Source organism: Notamacropus eugenii, chromosome 6 (genome assembly GCF_028372415.1).
Source record: "Notamacropus eugenii isolate mMacEug1 chromosome 6, mMacEug1.pri_v2, whole genome shotgun sequence".
In the NCBI taxonomy this organism is placed as follows: Eukaryota; Metazoa; Chordata; class Mammalia; order Diprotodontia; family Macropodidae; genus Notamacropus; species Notamacropus eugenii.
The window spans coordinates 28,537,121-28,560,480 of record NC_092877.1 but is presented as its reverse complement, the minus strand read 5'-3'; the positions used below and the strand labels follow the sequence as shown (position 1 = coordinate 28,560,480).

The 23,360-nt window shown below is 36.4% G+C and overlaps 1 protein-coding gene and 1 long non-coding RNA gene across 3 annotated transcripts in view; one reads left to right on the top strand and one right to left on the bottom strand.

The window, feature by feature from the left end:
- LOC140510620 (uncharacterized) overlaps positions 1-2,488 on the bottom strand; it is a 106,776-nt gene extending 104,288 nt beyond the window's left edge. The window contains exon 1 of the long non-coding RNA XR_011969312.1: positions 2,281-2,488. This is a non-coding gene — a long non-coding RNA (uncharacterized lncRNA). The remainder of the gene's footprint in view (positions 1-2,280) is intronic.
- NELL1 (neural EGFL like 1) overlaps positions 1-23,072 on the top strand; it is a 905,733-nt gene extending 882,661 nt beyond the window's left edge. For both annotated transcript variants that reach the window (XM_072619341.1, XM_072619340.1), the window contains 4 exons: positions 7,419-7,612; positions 18,154-18,330; positions 20,778-21,002; positions 22,594-23,072. In XM_072619341.1, the coding sequence (XP_072475442.1) occupies positions 7,419-7,612; positions 18,154-18,330; positions 20,778-21,002; positions 22,594-22,644 (647 nt within the window). In that variant the 3' untranslated portion in view covers positions 22,645-23,072. The remainder of the gene's footprint in view (positions 1-7,418; positions 7,613-18,153; positions 18,331-20,777; positions 21,003-22,593) is intronic.
- The last annotated feature ends 288 nt before the right edge of the window (positions 23,073-23,360 follow it).

Sequence of the window (23,360 nt, the reverse complement as noted above, 5' to 3'; positions counted from 1 at the left end):
GGACATTTAACAAAACAAAGAGCTTTCGAGCATTCCTGATGAAAAAACCAGATTTTAATAGAAAATCTGACCTTCAAATACAAGATTAAAGAGAAGCATAAGAAAAGTAAATATGGAAGAAATAATAAGGGACTCGAAATTAAACTGTTTACATTTCTACATGGGAAAATGATTCATGTAATTTCTAGGAACTTTTTTAGAGCAGTTATAGAAGAATTCTACATAGAAAGAGAGCATGGTAGTGAGACAATTATGTTGAGATGGTGTAAAAATAGAGAAGTAAGAAATAAGGAACTTCTGGGAGAAGGGGGAAGATATGTGTTCATCCTTCATTGCCAAAGAGGACCATGCCATCAGAGAAATGATGACATGACTTGCCCTTGACTTTGTTTTGAGTGAGGGAGGTCTGTGCAGGTCACCAGCCTGACTTCTCCTCCAGAACCATCTGAATCCAGTGACCAGATATTCATCAGGATGACTGGAGATGACCCAGGATGAGGCAGTTGGGGTTAAATGACTTGCCCAAGGTCACACAGCTAGTGAGTGTCAAGTGTCTGAGGTGAGATTTGAACTCAGGTCCTCCTGACTCCTGCCCTGGTGCTCTATCCACTGCACCACCTTGCTGCCTCCTAGGGGGAAGGTAGAGGAAGAATGGGGAGAATCACATAAAATAAAATAGGTGTGAAAGGAAGAACTTTTACAGTGGAGGGGGAAATGGCGGCAGCGCTTGAACCTCACTCACATCCAAACTGGTTCAAAGAGAGAAAATATAAATATAAACACACACACACACACATACACACACATACACACACACACATACACACACACATACACACACACATACACACACACACATACACACACATACACACACACACATACACACACACACACAATTAGTAACAGAAATCTGTCTTACCCAACAGAGGAGAACGAGGGCAAGGGGCTAAGAGAAAGGAAAATCATGTGGGAAGTGTAGATTAAAAACTGGCAGTGGTCAGAAGCAAAACAGACTTTAGAAAAGGGACAGGATAAAAAAAAGAGAAGAATAAACAGAAGACAATGAGATGGAGGGAAATACAGTTTATCATCATAACTGTGAATGGGATAAACTCACCCATGTAAAACAGAAACTGATAAAAAGGATTAGAAACCAGAATTCAACAATATATTGTTTAAAGGAAACTCATCTGAAGCAATGAGACACACAAAGAGTTAAAAGAAGGTACTGGAGCAGAATCTATTACACTTTAGTTGACATAAAGTCTGAGGTAACAATCATAATCTCAGAGAAAGAAAATGTAAAATATATCTAATTAAAAGAGACAATCAAGGGAAACTACATCTTTCTAAAAGGAACCACAGACTATGGAGTAATATCAATTCCAAACACATATGCATAGTATCAAAATTCTTAAAGAAAACATTACATGTACAGGAAGAAACAGTAAAAGGACACTAGTGAGGGACCTCAATTTCCCCCTCCCTGAGTTAGATAAATCTAAATATAAAAGAAATGAGAAAGAAGGAGAACATCTCAAAAGTTAAATATGATAGATCTGGAGAAAGTTGAATGGAAATATAAAATAGTTTACCTTTTTCTCAACTGTACATAGCACCTTCACAAAAAGTGACTGTGTATTAGGGCATGAAAACCTCATAATCAAGTGCACAAAAGCAAAAATATTAAATACATCCTTTTCAGGTCATAATGAAATAAGAAAATTAATAAAAGGCTATGGAAGCATAGATTAAAAATTAGTTGGAAACTAATCTAATCCTAAAGAATGACTGAAAGAAAAAAAATCATAGAAATAATCAATAATTTCCTAATGAGAATGACAAAAATGAGACAACATACCAAAATGTGTAAGATGCATAAAAAGTAGTAAAGGAAAATTTCTAAGCATATATATCAATAAAAGAAAAAAAAACAGATCAATGAATTGTGCAAGCAACTTAAAATATGGAAAAACAACAAATTGAAAATCTCCCAATTAAACACTAAAACAGAAATCTTAAAAATCACTAGAGATATTAATGAAATTGAAAGTAAATTAAAAATAATAAATAAAACTAGGAGATGTTTATGGAAAAAACAATAAAATCAATAAACCATTGGTTAATTTGATAAAAAAAAAAAAGAAAACCAAATTACCAGCATCAAAAATTAAATGGGCCAATGCACCACAAATGAAGATGAAATTAACCAATTATTAGGAATTATTTTGCTTAGTAATAGATGAATAAAACTAAGTGAAATGCTGGAATACTTACAAAAATATGAACTTCCCAGATTAACAGCAGAGGAAATAGAATACTTAACTCCATTTAAGAAAAAGAAATTTACAAGACATCAATGAGGTCCCTACAAAAAAAAATCCCAGATCAAATAGATTTTCAAATGAACTCTACCAAATATTCAAGGAACAATTAATCCCAACACTATAAAAACTATTTTAAAAAATGTGGAAAGAAGGAATCTTACCAAATTATATTTAAGACACAAATATGATTTTGATACCTAAACCAGGGAGAACAAAAAAAGGGGAAAAAAATTATCGGCTATTTTCCCTAATGAATATTAATGCCAAAAAAATGTTTAAGTGCTGTCAAGGAATTTACAGCAATATATCACAAAGGTTATACACTACGACAGATGGGATCCATACAATGCATACAGGTCTTATTCAATATTAGGAAAATTATCAGCATAAATGAGCACATCAACAACAAAAGAACAAAAATCATGACTGTATTAATAGATGCAGAAAAAACTTTTGAAAAAATACAATATACATTATTCCTATGAAAAGCACTGAGAAGTTTAGGAATGGATCCTTTATTAAAATAAGTAATATCTACCTAAAGCCAAGAGTAAGCATTATCTCTAAAGAAGATAAACTAGACATCTTCCCAGTAGGATTATGGGTGAAGCAAGAATGTCCACTATCACCATTATTATTCAATATGATTCTAAAAAGAGTAGTTACAGCAATAAAACAAGAAAAAGAAATTGAAGGAATGAGAACAGGTAATGAGGAAACAAAACAATCAGTCTTCGCAGGTAATATAATGGTACATATTTAAAGAATCCAAGGGAATCAACAGAAAAACTAGTTAAAGCTAGTAAAATTTTAGCAAAGTTGTAGGATATAAAATAACCAAGCAGGAAGAGAAAAAGAAATCTGATTTAAAATAACTGCAGACAATATAAAATATTTTAGAGTTTACCTACCAAGACAAACATAGAAACTATATGAACATAAGTACAAAACCTTTTTCATGTAAATACATACAAACCTAAAAAACTGGAGAAATATTAATTCCTCATGGGTAAGTTAAGCCAAGTATGACAAAAATAGCCCTACAACCTAAATTACATTTATTCTATGCCATATCAATCATCAAGGAATTATTTTAGAGAGCTAAAAAAGAACAAACTTCATGTGGAAGAACAAAAGGTCAACATTATCAAGTCAATAAAAAATAAGAAATAAAGCAGCCTACCAGGACCAGATTTCAAACTACATTACAATGTGGTCATCATCATAACAATATGATGGTGAATTAGTGGAATAGGTTAGGTGCATAAATCGCAGCAGCAAATGGCCATGGTAATCTAGTGTTTGATAAACACAAAAGATCTTAATTTTGGGAGGGAGTATTCACCACTGGAAAAACTGGAATGCAGTTAGATAGAAACTAGGCATAAATAGAGCAACTTCACTGTATAAACAGATAAGGTCAAAACAGGCACATGATTTAGACATAAATGGTGATATCATAATTTAATTAGAGAAGCATGGAAAAATATACTTGCCAGATCTATGAATAAGGGAAAAGTGTATGACCAAAGAAGACAGAAGTTTACAGAAAATGAAATGGATAATCTTAATCATATGAAAAATGCTCTAAATCTAAAAATAATTAGATAAATGGACATTAAAACAACTCTGAAGTACCATCTCACACCTATCAGATTGTTTAACATGACAGAAAAGGAGAAGGACAGAAGCTGGAGTTGATGGAACACTAATGCTCTGCTGGTGGAGTTGTGAACTCGTCATCATTCTGGAGAACAATCTGGAACTATACCCAAAGGGTGATAAAACTGCACATCCTTTGACACAGCAATACCACTATTAGGTCTATACCCCAAAGAGACCAAAAAAAAAGGAAAAGATCTCTTAAGTCTTATAAGCATTCTTCACATGACTCTCATTAGCTTTGATTTCTTTCCCTGAAAAATTATCTGTTCATATCCTTTCACCATTTATCAAATGGGGAATGGCTCTTATTTCCATAAAGTTGGCTCAGTTTCATAAATAGTTGAGAAATGAAGCTTTTATCATAGAAACTTGCTATAAAAATTTATCCCCAGTTACTTGTCTTCTTTTTTATTTTTTTTTTTTTGGTGGCATAGACTTGGAAATTGAGGGAATGCCTATCAATTGGAGGATGGCTAAATAAATTGTGTCGCATGATTGTGATAGAATACTATTGTGAAGAAATGATGAGCGAGATAATTTCAGAAAAACCTGGGAAAGACTTATATAAACTGATGCAAAGTGAAGTCAGAACTAGGAGATCATGGTGGTACTCAGCAATATTGTAATGAAAACAAAGCATATTTTTACCTTATTTTTCCTGAATGTTTTTTTTTCAATGTGGCTAACATAGAAATGTTTTTTCAGAACTTCACATTTATAATTGATATATTATTTCTTGCCCTCTCAATGGATGAGCAAGGGCTACAAGGAGGAAAAATATTTGGAACTCAAAATGATAAAAAAAAAATTAAAAATAAATAAATTTTTAAAACATACTAGGGGGCAGCTAGGTGGCACAGTGGAAACACCAGTCCTGGTGTCAGGAGGACCTGAGTTGAAATTTCACCTTAGATACTCAATGGCTGTGTAATGATGGGCAAGTCATTTAACCCTCATTGCCTGAAAGAAAGATATTAGCATTATAGAGATATTATAGTTAACTCTTCTCTGCCTATTACAGTTTAAACATACATTCTTCATTTAGCCCTTTCAAATTGCTCAGTTTTATTTCCTACATTTCTTCTGTCTCCTGTGTTTGCATTTCCACTTTGTTTTGTTTTTCTCATGGTTTCTCCCATTCATCTTGCTTCTTCTACGAAACATGACTAATGTGAAAATGTGTTTAAAATAAGGATGTATGTGCAGAACTCAGAGAAGACTGCATGCTGTCTTGGGGAGGGCGGAGGAGAAAACCTGGTACTTATTGAAGTGATTGTTGAAAACTGAAAACAAATAAATTAATAAATTTGGGGGGAAAGATTGCAATTAAAAGGAAGATTATTTTAACTCTCACTTTTGATCAATGGCATATTAATTTTTCTAACCTAAAGAATAGGTCAGTAGCATCAGATTGGCAAAAAAAAAATTATAAAGAGTAATTGTTGTAGAGACCAAGAAAATATGGGCACATAGGCATGTATTGGATGAACCAGGGGGCAGGAAACCTGCAGCCTCAAGGCCACAAGTGGCTCTCTTGCTTCTTAAGTGCAGCCCTTTGTCCAAATGCAAATTTCGCAGAACAAATCCTTTTATTATTGTTTATTCATTTGTTGTTAAGGACCACATGTAGTCTTGAGGCTGCAGGTTCCTCACCCATGGCAAGGAACCATTCTGGAAAACAATTTGGAACTCTTTTTGAACAGTCAGATGACTGTTTATAATATTTGATACAGAAATACCTCTACTGGTTGTATTTCTCAAGGATGCCAAACTATGTGGAAAGGCATACATACAAAAATAATATGAGTACTTATAAAAGAAATTTTTTATGTTATCAAAGACCTAGAAGCTAAGTGAGTGTCCATGAAGTAGGGAACTGCTGAACAAATCACACAATATCAATGTAAGAGAATATGACTGCACCATAAGAAGTGATCAATATAAAGAATTTAGAGAAACTTAGGAAGACTTGGTGAACTGATGCAGATCAAAGTAAACACAATGAGGAAAACAATTTATATAATGTCTACAATAACGTAAAAATGACAACATTGAGAAATACGAGATTTCTCAAGAAAAAAAGACTAATTTTTACTTCTAAGGACCAAGACTGAAGGTACATTTTTTTTTTTTTGGTAGACTAAAGTAACAGCATGAGGCATACCCTGTAAGTTGTGAATGATGCTCAGTTAATGTGTTTTTGTTAACTATGCTTATTTTTACAAGAAAAGATAGAAGGAAGGGTAGGGAAATGATATCACTCTAACAAAGACATCAATAAAAATATGCATATTTAAATGGATGAGAATGCTTAGATGTTAAATTAGTAAGTATATATGCAATTAGTGGTAGCAAATGAAATGATATATGTAAAATTATTTTTAAACTTTACAGTGCTATATAAGTGATAAACATTATTTCAATTGTCATTATTATCATTATTAATTCATTCAATCAATGCAGAGGCTTCCCTTCAATAGTTTTTATCATTGCCCATCCATACGAGCTCATATTGCGTGACCCTTGTCTGTGTCCTCCCAAAAATCCCTAATAATTGTATGCCCAATATGCTCAGGGCCTTCCTCTATGTGCTTTAACAATTCATGAGTGGCTTTGTACCATAAAAACTATTCTACTCTCATCTTTCACTTCCAATATATAAGTAACGTTCCTTTTTTTCCACTAATATTTCATAAGTCAGTAGCTTTTTACTCTTTTTTTCCTGTGCAAATCACCATACTGTAGCCTATTTTTTTATGCACACCATGTGTAACATATGCCTTTGCCCTAGAAATCCCTATATTCCTGAAATTATTTCAGACCTATTTATCAGATTTACTTAAATTTAATTTGAGGTCTTCTGAAGAAGGAAGCTGAAAAAAGGAAGATTATACTAATATTTAGGAACAACACCTAAATTCACCTATGGAAAAACTGCAGGTTTATACCGAGATTTTTGTGTTTATCCTGCTAGGGTTTGTTTAATAATACATTGCACCTCTGAGCAATTTCCACTTATGGGCAGTTGGTTCACAGGTGTGGGAAAAGGCTTCTGGCTATCAGCATGAGAAAGCTTTGATCAAGTCATAAGCATATGGAATATGATGTCCTCTCTGCTTTCATCCTAATCCTACAAATCAAGTACACTTTAATAGGCTTAAAGTCACTTTTAAGGTCCACTTCTTCCTGTCCAGTGGACAATCCATTACTATCTTAATTAGGAGATAAAGTTTTCCTTGCAATGTTGCCTCACTTTTTGCATTAATTAACCAACATTTCAATTTAAAGGTCACAGTAAAATCGACTGAACTCTCCATGAAAAACAAAGGAGCTGTCCCAGGTCCTGATTCTTCTGAAATCCTTGCCAGAGTCTTTTCCTAGTATTTGAATGTTAAGGTGTTATGTAATCTGTTTGTGTTGCAGACATCGATGAATGTGCCTTAAGGACCCACACCTGTTGGAATGATTCTGCCTGCATTAACCTGGCTGGTGGTTTTGACTGTCTTTGTCCTTCTGGACCATCCTGCTCTGGGGACTGTCCCCATGAAGGTGGCCTAAAGAGAAATGGTCAAGTGTGGACTCTGAAAGAAGATCGGTGTTCAGTGTGCTCCTGTAAGGTGAGGACATAGGTGGTACAGATGGATTTTTTTTTTCTTCTACTGCTAAATGCCCTGAACAGAGAGGTGACACAGTGGATAGAACATCAGACTTGAAGTCAGGAAGGCCTGAGTTCAAATCCAGCCTCGGATACTCATTGGCTTTGTAGTCTTGGGCAAGTCACATAAACCTGTGTGCCTCACTTCCCTCACCTGTAAAATGAGCTAGAGAAGAAAATGACAAACCACTCCAGTATCTGCCAATAAAACCCCAAACAGGGTCAAGAAGAGTCAGATACAACTGAAAAACATGCCTGAACAACAATGAATGTACTATGCACTATGTTCTTGACTCAGTGGCTCTCCCAGAGTGATTCTAAAAACCTTGTCTCACTTTAGACTGCACTAATGATGGTGCTCAGCTGCACACAAACCTGCTTTGAATTTGTTGGTATCCTAGTGAAAGCTGAAGTATTTTATTAGGAGAGTGACAAGCTCTGGGTGGAGAAAACAAGTGTTCTTCCTGCTGAGTAACTTCAGGTTTAGTTAAGTGTGCTTGCATGGAAGCAATATTGAACTTCCATTCCATACTTCTACAGCCTGACTAAAATGACTTTTTGATTTAAAAAATTAACTTTACCCTTAGTAACAAATATCATCCTGCAATCTGAAGCCCTGAATTGTGCTATTTGGAAACATATGGATATCCATTTTGCACAAGTGATTAATATTATTGTTTTTAGGTAGCCTGGTAACTGATGTCTTATTTATTATTCTCAGTGCCTGGCTATTTCTTATACTAAATTCTTTGAAATTGAGTTTAATGCTTATGAAAATAAATAGTGTCTTCATCTGGTTTTGCTTTATGTTTTGGAAAATGGGCCTATTAAAGTGTTTTATTTCCCAGCACTCTTTTCCTTTCCTGTTAATCTTTCCTATTTATTTCAGTTTGGTTTTACATTATTAGAGCTCTGACTTTGTGTATGTAGGTGTGTGTATAAAAATATGTATATATACAAAATTGTATATATACACATATATATGTGTATGTATGTGTACACACACATAGACACTCAGTTCTACTTTAGAGGCATAAAAGCATTTGGTATAAAATGGGAAAAAAGCCACATGTTTCAAAAAAGTGTTGCAGGTCTTTCTTCTAGAATCTAGACTTCTATTTTCCTTCAAAAGATAGATAAAGCAGTCAAAAGAAACTGAGATGTCATCAACCTTTCTCTGTCATCTTCATTCAAGCCACACCTATTCCTTTCCAAAGAGATGATAGTCTCTCCTGTTTTTAAAGATTTTATACCATCAGAGATTTAACAATTTCAGGGAGGATCTGGAAATATTTAGCCAGGAGAAGACTCCTGGAGGAGTCATGTTAGCTATCTTCCTGTTCTGCCACCAATTAAAAAGAACTAATGAAAGTAGCAGAGAGGCAAATTTAGGCTTAACTTCAGGACAGACTTTGTAACAATTAGAACCCAAAAGTCAAGTGGATTTCTTCAGGGGTAGTAGATTGAAGGTCTTCAGCCAAAAGCTAAACTGATAATTGTCAGATGTGTTGTAGTGAGGATTCATTAGAGATGACAGATAATCAACTAAGTCCATTTCAACCCTTGAAAAAAAGTATATATGTATATATGTATATGTGTATGTATTTTCATAATGTGGGGGAGTGATTTTGTAATGTCCAAACCTAGCCCCATGTGCTATAACTTAAGTTCCTTCCTTAGATAAAGGATTAGATAAAGATGGCACAGATAGAATACTTATGTTTACTATGTGCCAGACGGTGCTAAGTGCTGTGAGCACAAAAAAAGAAGAAAATAAGATGGCCCCTGCCTTCTAGGAGCTTCCACAGAAACAGAAAGGGCAGCTCAAAAATGTGGAACAAAATAGAGGGTGCCTGTGTACAAGTGGTAGAAAGGTAGGAGAGGAGATGGAGCAAGAAGTAATGACTGTGGGCAATCTCACCAATCAGTGATCAACAAGTGATCACAGGAAGGAGAGACAATTTTTTGAAGAATAGCTGGTCAAGATTTTAAGTCAATCAATCATCCAAAAGGATCACATGAAACACACCCCGCCCAGCAATGGGCAATGCAAAACGAATGAAACTAGAGCCTTGCTCTCAAGGAGCATAAAAGTTGAGGAGATCAGAAAAATGTATAAAATTAGAGTAACTAAGCAATATGGCATCAGTAAGTACTTATGATAAAATATTAAGTGGCATAAGAGAGGAGTTCCAAGAACACACTTCCAAACGGCAGTGCCTACACTGGCTGGCACTCTCCTTCCCTCCCACCACAATTCAGCCTCTTGTCCCAGGGTCTCTGAACCATGCTGACAAGAGGCTTTCGTTTTGTCTTTCCCACAAGTACTCCCAAACTCAGCCCTCCTTTTACAGCTCCCCTTTATATTCTGTTTAGCTTATTTCTATTTGTACCCCCAGTCTGCAGGACAGTGCCCAGAAGTGATGAAATACATGATTCTTCTTTGACTTCTTTATTCAAGAAGACAGAGATTGGAGTAAGAAGCAACATAGTATAAAAGCTGTTGAGTCAAATGTCCTGGGTTCAAATTTTAGCTCTGCTACTGACTAATTATGTGACTGTGGTAAATTATTCCATCCTTCTAGTTCAAGCAAGGTCTCTCAATCTGAAATCAATGGACCCAGGTCATGGATAGGTTTTAGGAAGTGCAAAAACTTGGTTTTAAAAATTCTTTCTTTCTTTCATTATAATTGATTTCCTTTATAATACTATGTATTTTTTTGACACATTTAAAAACATTCTGAAAAAGAGTCTATAGGCTTCGCAAGACTGGCAAAGGGGGGTGTGGAATCATGACACGAAAAATATAAGAAAAACCAGCTGTAGATCTAGTGTACTCTTATGTAGAAAGAAGGTGCTAGAAAGGTGCTACATTCCCTTACAAATATTTCATCGTCTGGGTAGTTTCAAACAAAGTATCATCTGAGCTAGCCTCAAAGTAAAAAGTACAATTAGATCATGAAACAACCGAGAAAAATAATGCTGATTCTTTTTATCATCACACTCCTAAAAGATCCCGGTGAGTAACCTTTTAGCAATATTCACTGCTGAACCCAGAGACCTCCCCAAGTTGTCAAGATATTTCTAAGTTATGGAGGCCAGAAATGAAGAGTTTGCCCTAGTATATATCTGACTGGTGTTATCAATATTTTCCTTTCTGGATTTCATTATCATTTGAGCCAATGAAAAGAGCAGGGGCCTTCTCAATCATTAAAAATTCCCTGAGTTTTATTAATTAACTACATTAATTACCCAAGTCGCCTGAGCTGATATACTCAGCCATCGTTTATAGTGTCCCCACTGTCTTAGGAAAATTACTTTAAGGATGCCTGAGGAGACAAGTATTGCTTGAAATCTCATTTTGTTGATATGCCTTTTTCCTCATTAACACAAGAGACAGGCAGAATTTTAATAAATAAACCTGTCCTACAGATGCAGCTTGTTACCCAGTTTGCAATCTAGCTTTCAAATGGTAGTGGGTGACTTAGTTTAGGCACAGAAGGAAGCTCAGGATCCAATTCTTTAGGACATCCTCCCAAGATAGAAGTATTTTTTGTGTGTTTCCCCACTTTTCACTTTCATAACATGCAATTTGAAATTATGTTTTCAGTTATGGATAAAATTGTCTTTGGGTTCACTTAAGGCATTTAAGCAAGCAATTACAAACCTGTCAATTCTTTAATGGAGACATGTCAGGAGGGGTGACAGAAAGAATGTTTCCTTTGTGAGACTATGATGCTCTTATTATTATTCAAAGTTAAGAAAGGAATTTAGCTTGGTAATACCATTTGTTATATGAGTTATCACAGGGTTAATGCCAAGCATTAATATAGGCAAAATGGCAGTTGCTTTTCACTTCTAGAAAAGGTACTCTGCTGCTTTCATTTTCTACATACAATGTTAGGCACCAAGGCCATGATTCAGTTGCAAGAGAACTCAGGACACAATTACTGAGTTGGAAACTTGAGTTGGAAAGCTAGATTATATGTGAACAACACATTAAGGATGACTTAAATTGCCTTTGAGACAAAGAAGGACAGGGAAAATAAAACATTTATTAAACATTTGCTATACAACAAGAACTTCAAAATCCTGGGTATACAAACGTGAAAAGTCTCTGCCCTAAATGAGTTTACACACTGATGACAAAATGAAGTTATTTATGAGAGAGGAATGTCCTAGTAGGAAGTACTTGCTCCAGGAGAGTTGCCTGATATGTCTCCTCTGGAAGCCATGTTGATATTGAACAGATTAATGCACCCAAGGCAAAAGGTGTTAAGTGAAGGAAATGGTATGTAAGTGATGGCACGGTTGATGGTAGGATGTGGATAATTTAATCATATTCATATTCTAGGGTTGGCTAGATATAATTGGCTAGATGAATGTGCCCTCACTCACCAATCTAGACAGTGGAGCTCTAGGGCAAGAGTTCCAAAGCTGAGGACATTAAAATTCCCAAAGAACTAGGGACCTTTTTTCTGGAAGTTGTCAGGTTTATAGGAACGTAGCCATTTTGGTCTTCGATGGTCTTCAAGACTAGCATTCTGGAAATGACAGAAACTCCAAGGAAGAACTTTGTTTTCCTCCTTGACACCAAGATCAATGGTTTGGTATAGTCTTGCTTATCAAGAAACCACTGGTGGTTCTCTGATTCACATATTTGTCCAAACTTCTGAAAATCCATTTTTATTGTTTACTAATACATGAGACATACCACTGTGTGGTGGCTACAGCTCTGGCCTTAACAGTTAGGCAAGCCAAAATTCAAGGCCTGCCTCTGACAAAGTACAACCATGTCCAAGTCATGTCAATTCAACGTAACATGGGACCTTTTACTGTCCCAGGCAACTCTAGAAGTCCCTAAGTTGCAAATAAATGAATGGTCTGCATTATCAGAAGGAGTTTCCACATTTGGTTACCCCAATGAAATCAAAGATTTAAAACGAAAAACAGAATCTGGAGGGGAAGGGTTATCAATAATCAATACATTTCTTCTTCACTATATCAAGTTCACTTCATACTGAGACAAAGAAATCCAGTGGTAGGGTTCAGAAAGACTCAACTGTTGACTGAAGGCAAGAAGTATTTGGCAGGATTTTAGAATTGTAAACATATGAGAGGCCTTCTTGTCCAAATCCTTCCTTAACTGGTGTTGCAACCCTGTTCTCCATTTCAGAATCTCTGGTTTCTCATTCCCATTTTATTTTTTCTCTTTCTTCCCTCTCTCCAACCTCCTCTTTCAGTACAATTTTTTGCTTTTACTTAGGAGTTCCATGCCAGATGGCAGTTGTAGCTGATAATTTAAGAAGGGCAATTAAAAATATTCTACTTTGGTAAAGAATTCAACATAACTGCTTTATGAGATGCAAGCAAGGAAGAATAGATAGGTCTAGAGCACCCAAACCCTATTTTTTTTATGGTTCTTCTTATTTTCCCAGTGTAATATAAACAATCTCCACTCAAATTCCCTACATTGATTAAAAACTTTTCAGACTCTTTGGTACAAAACATGATGTCAAGCAGTCTGGAGTATGTGTATTATGGTGTTGATGATCAGTAATAAAAAGAGTAATTTATAACCAAATCCCTCTAATTTTCAGAGGCATAATAGAATACTTTTTTTAAATTTTCTGGGAAGCTCATGTACTTATTTTTTTTAATTCATAAGGAATTTAGTTATTGGGAGTCTGATTAATAGTTTACAGTTGAACTTTCCACATGAAACTCTACATAAAAATTTAGGAGTTATAGAAGAAAGACATCTCATATACCTCCTTGGTATGTGAAATAGAGTTGTTATTATTACCTAGTTTTCATTGGCTAGACTAGAGGTCAAGATCTAGAGCAAGGCCAGACATAAATTGAGAAGAGAGGGAAGGTAAGCCAGCATGTAAGCCATTGCAGTTTTCAATGATTTACTTGCATGCTAAGCCACTGTAATGGTATTCTCTAGGCTCTTGCATAGTTTTCATGACTAAAAATTGTTTTCTTGATAGTTAATCTACAATTCATAAGATGATGTGAACACAAATGTTACACTGACATATAAGAAAAAAAGGGAATTGACTTTTTATCTTCACATAATTGATAAAATGTGAAATTACTTTATTTTAGACTAACCCTGGAAGCTAGCAATTTGTTCATTCATTTTATATCAGGATGATGGAAAGACAGATGCTACTCTGGATGGGTCTGCATTTTTATAATGCAGTTACCAACAACCCTGGTAGGCCATTATTAATGAACTTTACCACCAATAATTTATGTGGCCACATAGTTTGTAGAAGCATGGTCCTTCTGCTAGAGGGGATGATTTATACAGCCAGGAAGATTTGTATATTTACTTTCCTCTGATGCTGCTGAAGCAGTTACCTTTAGCTCTAATGCTGTAGTGTACCCAATGCTATGGTAACTCTCTTTACTGGGGAAGCTTGCAAACTTTTTGGTCCTTCACAACCTGGATGATTTTTCCCATATCTTTGAGTGACTCCCCAGCAGCGGTTCTACACAAAGTTGTGAAGGCTGTCTTTCCATTCTTGTACTACTCATTCATGGACAACAGACCAAGATTCATGCAGTCTTCCCTGACTCCTGTGACATGGACTGTTTTCTTTTTCCAGTTTTACCAGGCAAAGGACTTAACCTCTGAGTAACCACAAGCAACTCTCTTGAAGCTATAAACTGAAGAACAGGCTCCAATCTGCATTACCAAAGAGAATTTTCTCAGTGGGAGCTTCCTATAGCAATGATATCAGAGGTCCAGTACCCTTCCCTGAATATAAAATAATAGCTAGTATTTATATAGGAATTTAAGGTTTTCACATATTTTCCCTCATTGTATTCTCACAGCTACCCTAGGAGACAGGTGCTAATATTATCCATATTTTAAATAGGAAAAGAAATGGAGGCAAACAAAAGTTAAATAACTTGCCCAGCATCACAACTCATACATTTCTGAAGCAGAATTTTAACTCATAACTTACTAACTTTAAGTCCTGATCTCTATCCCCTGTGATAATCTTTTTCATACTTCTTGCTTGTAAATGTTCACTGGCAATCTGATGCAGCCTTCTCATATGCAGCATGTGGCTTTCTACTGTCCTTGGAGTCTTTGGGAGCTGCCTGGAGATGCTGAGGAGTTACAAGTCACTGGCCATGATAGCACGACTAGTGTGTGAGAGGCAGGATTTCAACCCTCACCTTCTTGACTCTAAAGCTAACCATCTACCAACAGTACCACACTGTCTTTCCACCAGAGAATAGTGCAATGGATTTATGACCTTATTTATGTGGATATTTCCTCAAAGTCAAGTGAGCAAATATTTATTAAGACCCTGTTGGAGACTAGGCCCTGTGCAGAATGCTGGGGCTACAAAGAGTAGCAAAGCTGTCACTGTTTCCCTCCTTGTGGATGAAATAGAGTTGTTGTGAGGACCTAGTTTTCATTGGCTAGATTGGAGGTCGAGATCTAGAGCAAAGGCAGGAATAAGCTGAGATGAGAAGGAGTAAGATGATGAGTAAGTCATTGCAGTTTTCAATGGTTGCTTGCATGCTAACCCACTGTGATGGTATTCTCTAGGCTTTTGCACAGTTTTCATGTGTGTGTACACATCAGACATAGCATATATACAAATATATACACAAACTGATATATATTATCTCTATTACCTTAGGCACACCTCTCTTAATCTTCCTAAGGCTCACCATCCTCAGTTGTAAAATGAGGGGGGTGGGCCATATCATCTCTCAATTTCTCTTAGCTGTACACTAATTTTCCATAATGCTGTAAAAGGAAGTGGCCAATTTTTTTCTCAGGGATTCAATGACAATTTCCCAACAGTTGTTATACTATTGTGCAACCATGAAGTCTATAAATGAGAATCAGGTATCACCTAAGATGGAAAACAACAGGCCTCTGACTGACTTTCTGCTTGGTTAGGCTTCCAGTACATAAGATGAACCTTCCAGTACATAAAAACTCTTCCCAGCATAGTGTGGCCATTTCTTAAGTGACTGAAGCAGTAGGGAGTCTTGAAAAGCAGCCAGAGTAGAAATAAAAGAAAAGTCTTGGAGGTTGATCATCTCTTAGTCTGGCTCAGAGTTTGCAACTGCTGCTTACATCACGAGGTGACTGTGAGAAGTAGATGATGGACACGATGATGATAAAACATCCTACAGAGAGTAAAAGTAAGCCAGTATAATGCTTATGGGACTATTTTTATCCCTTTATAAGCTGATTTTATGAGTGTAGTACTCCATAAGCTATTCTCTCCTAAGTATACGATGCTTTGATAGGTGCTACCACGATTAACTTGTGGACCCAAGCTTCTCTCGAGATCAGCTAGCGTATGCTTAGACAGACATCACTAGAATGTTGGCCACCAAGTAAAGATGGTTTAGGGCTATGTATGCTAATGGACCATCCAATAAAGTGCATGAATTGAGATATGCATCGATAGAGGGAACTGGGGAAATAATCATCACTACATGATTATGATTAAAGTTACCATGAAAAGAACTGTGGTATTTGTGATATGGATTCCACTATCAATTCAATTTCTTATGATGTCTAATGATGACATCCATTTTTTTTCTCTTGGGTAGTTAAATAGTTAATGGGGCTAAGAGACAACTGGCCTGAGAATCAACTTTTACCTTAAGATGCCAACCCACCAGTGATCCAATGTCCTCAGAACTAGATCCAAATTTTCTGCATTCCTTTCACAACTACACAAAGATTATCAGAGGTCCCCATAAGGAAATGCTATTACTCTATCCTCCAAGGTATAGCTATATTTACAAATACAAGTCACAAGATATCAACGAGCCAGAGGACAACCAAGAGACAGAGGTTTGGAGAAGCAGAATTCCTCTGAAGGCCAGGTCCTGCAAAGTCACATTCTTCCATTTTCCCAGAGCTACCACTTCTAATAATAATAACATGGAGTGTGGTTCAGGGCTCTATGGGTGAGGGAGAGGACAGGATGCAGGTGAAATAATATAGCTAATAAACAATCAATCAACAAACTTTTCATTGTGCTAGCCAATTAACAGGCATACAAAGTCAATTTTTTAAAAATCTCTGCCTTCAAGAAGTTTACATTCTACTGGTGAAGACATCGTGTGTGTGTGTCTGTGTGTATGTGTATCCTCTAAAAGGCAATTTGGTAAAGGAGGAAGCATTAGGAGCTGGGAATCAGGAAAGGATTTGTGTTGATGTGACATGTAAACTGAACTGTAAAGGCAACAAGGGATTTCAGAAGGCAAAGAGAAAGGAAGAAGTACATGCCAGGCATGAAGAGAGCCAGTTCAAATACTGAACCTCAAAGTGTGAGGGAGGTTAATAATCTCTAGCAAAACCAGGAAGGTAGTTTGGGGACAGATGATAAAGGACTTTTCAGTCAGAGGAGTTTATATTTGATCCCAAATGCGACTGGGAGCCATTGGAGTTTATTAAGGAGGGAGTGACATGGTTAGTCCTTTATTTTAGGAAAATTACTTTGGCAGCTGTGTGGAAAATAGATTGGACTGGAAAATGATTTGCAGCAGAGAGAACAATTAAGAAACTACTTAAATAACTGCCCAAATGAGAGGTGATGAAGGCTTGGACCAGAGCTGTGATTCTGTTAGTAGAGTCTGATGCAAGGGTGCTTGTGAAAGTAGAAATAACAATATTTGAGGACTGACTGGCTACGTATGGTGAGGGAAGATGTCAAGTTGAGAATGACACTGATGTTGAGAAATAAAAAGAAATATGGTTCTTTTACTGCTTTTATTGCACCTTCCTGTATTGCTACAAGATCAATGAAGTTCCTAACCTAGTTCAATATAAATAGTTGCAGTATATACAAGTGTAGTTCAATTTCCTGAAATGTGTACATGCTGAAACACTTGGGGCCTTGGTTATGTCAGCACCATGGCCAGTACTCTACTTTGAGTTTTAGCTGCTGCTGATGCTTTGCTGTAAAATATAAATGAACTTTCCGTTACTGTTATTGCCATGTTGCTGCAGTTTTTCTTGGATATGTCATTTCATCAGTATAGGGACCTTTCTCTGCTAAAGCAGAGTAACACCTTGTCAGTGTTTTAAGAGTCTTGGTTAGCTAAAATCCTGAGAGGCTAATGATATACTGAAATCACATGATGAATATGTGTCAGAGGGAGGAATTAAATCTAAGTTTTCCCCTATCCCAAGACCACTCAGTCAGTGAGATTTCAAGAAATCAAAAGAACACATCTCTACAACTGAATTACAATCCAAATATAATAACCGAGTTTGAGGAAAATGCTTTTTTAGATTGTAAATGCTTCAGCTTTCAATTGGCAAGAGCCACCAAGGGAGCAATGATCAGAACAGAATGATGATGGGGTTGAATAGTATTAAGACCATAAAGTTGCTTTCCCAAGGGATCTAAGTCACTTAAAAATCTTTACAAAAATCTGTACTGGTTCTTGTTATCCTGGCACTAATGTTGGAAACCTCCCAAATTCTCTTTTGAATAGGATGGAAAGATATTCTGCCGACGGACTGCTTGTGATTGTCAGAATCCGAGTGTTGATCTCTTCTGCTGTCCAGAGTGTGACACCAGAGTTACCAGTCAGTGTTTGGACCAAAATGGACACAAACTCTACCGAAGTGGAGACAACTGGACATATAGCTGCCAACAATGCCGCTGCCTGGTATGGAAATTAATAGTTCATGTTTCTACACCATCAGAAAGCCTTTTACAGACAATATCTAGGCAAATCCCAGAGCAGGGGAAAGATTTTCAATGGTTCACCAGGCTCAATGTAATTCATAGGTAGTAAAAAATCACTTTTTCCCTGGGATTTATTGTAAGAGGGTTTCATTTTCTGTAGTGATGTTACAGTTCTGATACTAAGCCTGGTTGGAACTGATTCTAAGAGGAGTGGGGAATTCACTCAGGGAAATCAAATGCCTTAAAGGTATCACAAATGACATTCATAAGCTTATTGGAGTCAGCAAAGTCAGAAGAAAGGGCTTATAATTTGGGAAGTTTCATGTCTGAATAGTACAAAGGATATAACATAATAGTCCTGGGGATCAATGAAGGATAGAAAGACATTCAGAGTAGGGTTTTACTAACTAATATGACTTTTTGACTATTAGTTTGGTCACAACTACCCACCCTTTCCTGAGCACAATATTTTAATTCTTACAGACCTATGACTTGGTAGATGTTTACTCCTTTCAATTAGATTGTAGCCCTTATATGGTTTAGTATATTCCCAAAGGAAATGGCTTTCCAGAAGAACTATAATATACATGTATCACCATATAGCTCATCTGGATGATGAGCCTCCACACAAATTTAACTATCTTGATTTTCAGACAACATAACTTGGAAAAAACATATTGTCTTTCTCTGCCTTGCTTTACCAATAGGTTCTTTAATGAAATGTTCACCATACTTCTGAATAAAATAATGATAATGATGAAATAAAAGTATCATTTGCCTTCCAATAGTAAGAAATGAGCCTGGAAGTAGAATCAGTTTAGTTCTCCTAGCCCTTAAGTGTACCCACTCCATCTTTGGGAGGTCCTTGGCACAGTCAGTGGTTTGAGAAGTCAGGGTCACCTCTTCACTCTAATAAATACATCAGAGTAAGACTTTGGTAGAACCTTAAAATTCTGTTAGTTTTGACCTGAAATTTCTTTCATTCAACTCACATAAATCATTTCAGAAATATGTAAGATTCTTGAGGCCAGGGGTGATTTTTTCATTTTGATTGTATGTCTTTTGTCACATAGTACAGCATCTTGTCCATAGTAAGTGCTAATTGGATGATACTGAATTTGGGAAGGGAAATAAACAATACATTTTAAGGAAATGGATTTTTATAACTTACAGAGCTATATCAGCTAAGTTTCACTTATTTTTACAACATGACATTTCTGAGTAAATAATGAATAATATTTTAACATAAACATCCTAAAAGTTATTTATTCTTCTAAAGTGTCACATTTTCTGTGGTCCTCACTTCCTCTGGAACTTATTTTTTGCTAGTATCTATGATAGAAAACTTTTCTTTGATGATGGGTCAAGAAAGTGTTTAAGACTGATGAAAAGTGAAGACTAATGAGAATCCCAATCATAGCCCCTTTTCCACTTAAGAATCAACCTCAATCCCTTCCCAACTATGGAATAATTTCCTTTACAGACTAAAAAAAAATTCAGATTTCTTTTTTAAGAAAACAAATCAGGGAGAGCTCCTCCTTTACCTGAAAAGTCCTTAGCCTGCAGTCTTGCATCTTTCTCAAGAATAAAAGAAAGGACTTGATCACTGCTTTCCTCACAGGACTGTGATTCTGGGGAGCAGTCTGCATGCTCTCCACCATACACTGGTTGCTGGATTTACCTGTATTTTTAACTGTATCATACATGCTGCATCATTCAAATTTACCTACCTATAAGCAAAGAAAGCTTTAAAATTAAAAAAAAATAAAACAAAACCATTATCAATCCCACAGGCCATAAGACTATATGAAGCAATATTATGCCTAAAAAGTCTGAGGTCAGGTCCCAGTGGCTATCATGGAGAAATTCTTTCAACTCCCACCTATTTTTTTATATAAAAAAAGTGCCTTAGTGTATGTTGCAGCCCAGGCAGTGCCTCAATAAAGAGTCATGTGCTCTTAACTCTGCTCCTAAGCCCACAGACATGGCCTACAATCCTGGCCTTTATTTCTAGCCACTTGGTAAACTTTTAAGTCATATCTTTCTCTCACTTCCATTCTCTATCAATCAACTAGACATTCATTTTTTTTTTTTTTGTAAAGAAAGCTCTTTGGTTCTATAAAAGTGAAAATCTCCCACATCTTTGAGATTACTGCTGTGTAACTTCATGCAAGTCTCAGACTCTCCTCATCTACACAATGCAGATAATAATAGGACTTGCTTCACAGCACTGTCGTCTTTAAGGTCAAAAGAGATTATTATGTATGTACACATACATGCACAAACTTAAAGTGTTATATGCGTTAGCTATGATTAGTTTTGTCTTCAATGATAGTGGTCAAAATAATGGCATTCCTCTTCCCTTTCCAGCTCTTAATGAGAAAACTAAGGTAGACTCAATGAGACATTTTCTTTCTCCCTCTGTAGGAAGGAGAGGTGGACTGTTGGCCACTCACGTGCCCCAACCTGAGCTGTGAATACACCGCAATCTCTGAAGGGGAATGCTGCCCCCATTGTGTTAGTGACCCCTGCTTGGCCGATAACATTGCCTATGACATCAGAAAAACCTGTCTAGACAGCTATGGCGTGTCAAGACTTAGTGGTGCCATCTGGACAATGGCTGGATCCCCCTGCACAACCTGCAAATGCAAGGTAACCAGTTAACTTGTACTCATGGAAATAAGTCTTCACGTCATAGACAATTATCTGTGGATCGCATTTATGCTGGCCCATATCCCAAAGTTCCTATACGGCTTCATGAGATATTGTACAGATTTGTATAGTAAATAAAATGTGGGATGAAACTGGTGGTACTTGCTCCCGAATTGAAAATAGAGCATTATAACAGCCTATATCAGTCTACTTATGCTGATGTGTGCCTTTTTTAACCTGCATAGAAAAAAAATGGTTTCCTTTGATCATGGAAAGTTTTGAAAGTACTTTCAAGAAATGTTCAATGTTATATAAAATGCTGTATGAAGTGGGTGCTTTTTTACCTTCATTTCCCAGTGACTAATGGAGGAGATCTGCACAGGCTTGAAGTCACCGTGATTACTTTTCCTGCTTTTTCGCTGGTATTCCCTTGAGGCGTCTCTATATTCTTTTTTTCTTTTTGTGAATGTTGACTTCTTATTCTCCATGCTAGTCTAATCCAATCCTATGTAGTTTCTCTTCATGTATATCATTTTTGAGCTGGTTTCTGAATTTCTGATTGTCATTTTGGAAATTTAAAAAGTTAGTGATCATATGAGTCAAGAATTAGCCTCTCATATATTACCTTGAAGCACAGAGCTTGTTTTAGATCAACCTACTGCCTACTTGCTATAGCAGATATAGCTCCAGTCCAAGTCTCATGGGAATTATCCATACTGCATCCTTCTGCATATCTAACTTCAGATCCGAAAACAGAATAAAAGAGGGGTGTATGTCCAAACCTCAGATACTGAAGGGATATGTTCAGGTCTCCATATAAAATGAGTGTCCAAAAGAAGAATGTTTAACCTTAAGAGCCAGAGTTCACTGACTGCAGATATGGGGACAAAATCCTGTCTGAAACTATTGCTTTATTCTGAGGTCAGAGATCAGACATGTTAATGGAGATGGTATAAGACATAACTGATTTTAACAGAACTGGCCCATCCAAATGATTCTTCCTCACTTATTCCAGTTCTACTGAAAATGTTCTCAAAAAGTTTATGGGAACTGCCTTTAGGGCCCTAGGCTAGATAGTGTCTAAAGGCTCTTCCAGCTCTAAATTCTGTTTTGAGCAATGTCAATGATATTGAAATAAATTACTGTCTTTTAGCACTCATTTGTATTAATAACTTCTAAAAATAAATTTAAAAGTTTCCTTTCCAAAAGATCAGCCAAGCCCCTCATTATTTCCCATGTATTTTATCTCCAAACTTATTTTTCTGGCAATTAGTTCCTCCTTTAGTTCGTTTTAAAATTGCCAATTGTAATTTTGGAGATATACATACATGTATGTGCATGTGTATATGACATGTAATACACACATGCACATGCATATACATATGTACATATCATACATATGTATGTATACACGTGTGTGTGTATATAAATATACACAGACATATATAGATATATAAACACACACCCCATACCACATATATACTGTAGATATGCTGTACATATATACTGTATATATGTACTGTAAGGGTCTAACTTGCACTCAGAGTATTCCAGGCCTGGCACTGCTAATACTGGCATCTCTGTTTTACAGAATGGAAGTGTCTGCTGTTCCGTGGATTTAGAATGTCTTCACAATAACTAAACTACTTCGCATGGACTTATCAGGGTGAGGACACCAGTTGACACAACGACTGTTCAAAAGGATGAAGACGCTGGTATTTCGTACCACAGACAATTACCAAAGGTTCCAGCAAACGAAGATCTCTGAGAGCTGCCTTTTGGGACCTACCACTAGGCTCATTCTTGCTAACCTTGTCTAGGTGACTTGCAGTCCAACACATATAAGTCTATGATTGTTTAAAAAAAAGTCTCCTGTGTTGTAAATCACCTCTCCTCCCTATCAGGTCATTTGAAAACACACTGAAATGATTTCATGGTAAACTTGGCTGTGATTTTTGGTTTCCTTTGTGTATTGACATGAGAGAAACTCGCCCCTTCCCTTCTCTTTTAATTTCTGGAGCTAGAATCTAGATTCTACCAATAAAGCTTCCTGGTGTGAATTTTGTCCCATCCACTGCATCCTCAGTTCTGATGTTCCTGTCAGATGTATTCATATAAATATGTATGTTTGTATATTTAGAGTTCTGAGTAGTACCCCTTTGGCATAGATATTGGGCTTCTGAAACACTCCAAAACCCATTTAACAAATAATAGGCTCTAAGCAATCAAGATGGAATTGGGTGATGTAGGCGAGGAAGGCAGGACTGGCAGGAAGAAAAGTCAGAAACTTTGTAAAGGGGTGAAATGTAACTTCCCCACAAAGGACTGTTATACTTTGGTATTCCAAGTGATCTACAG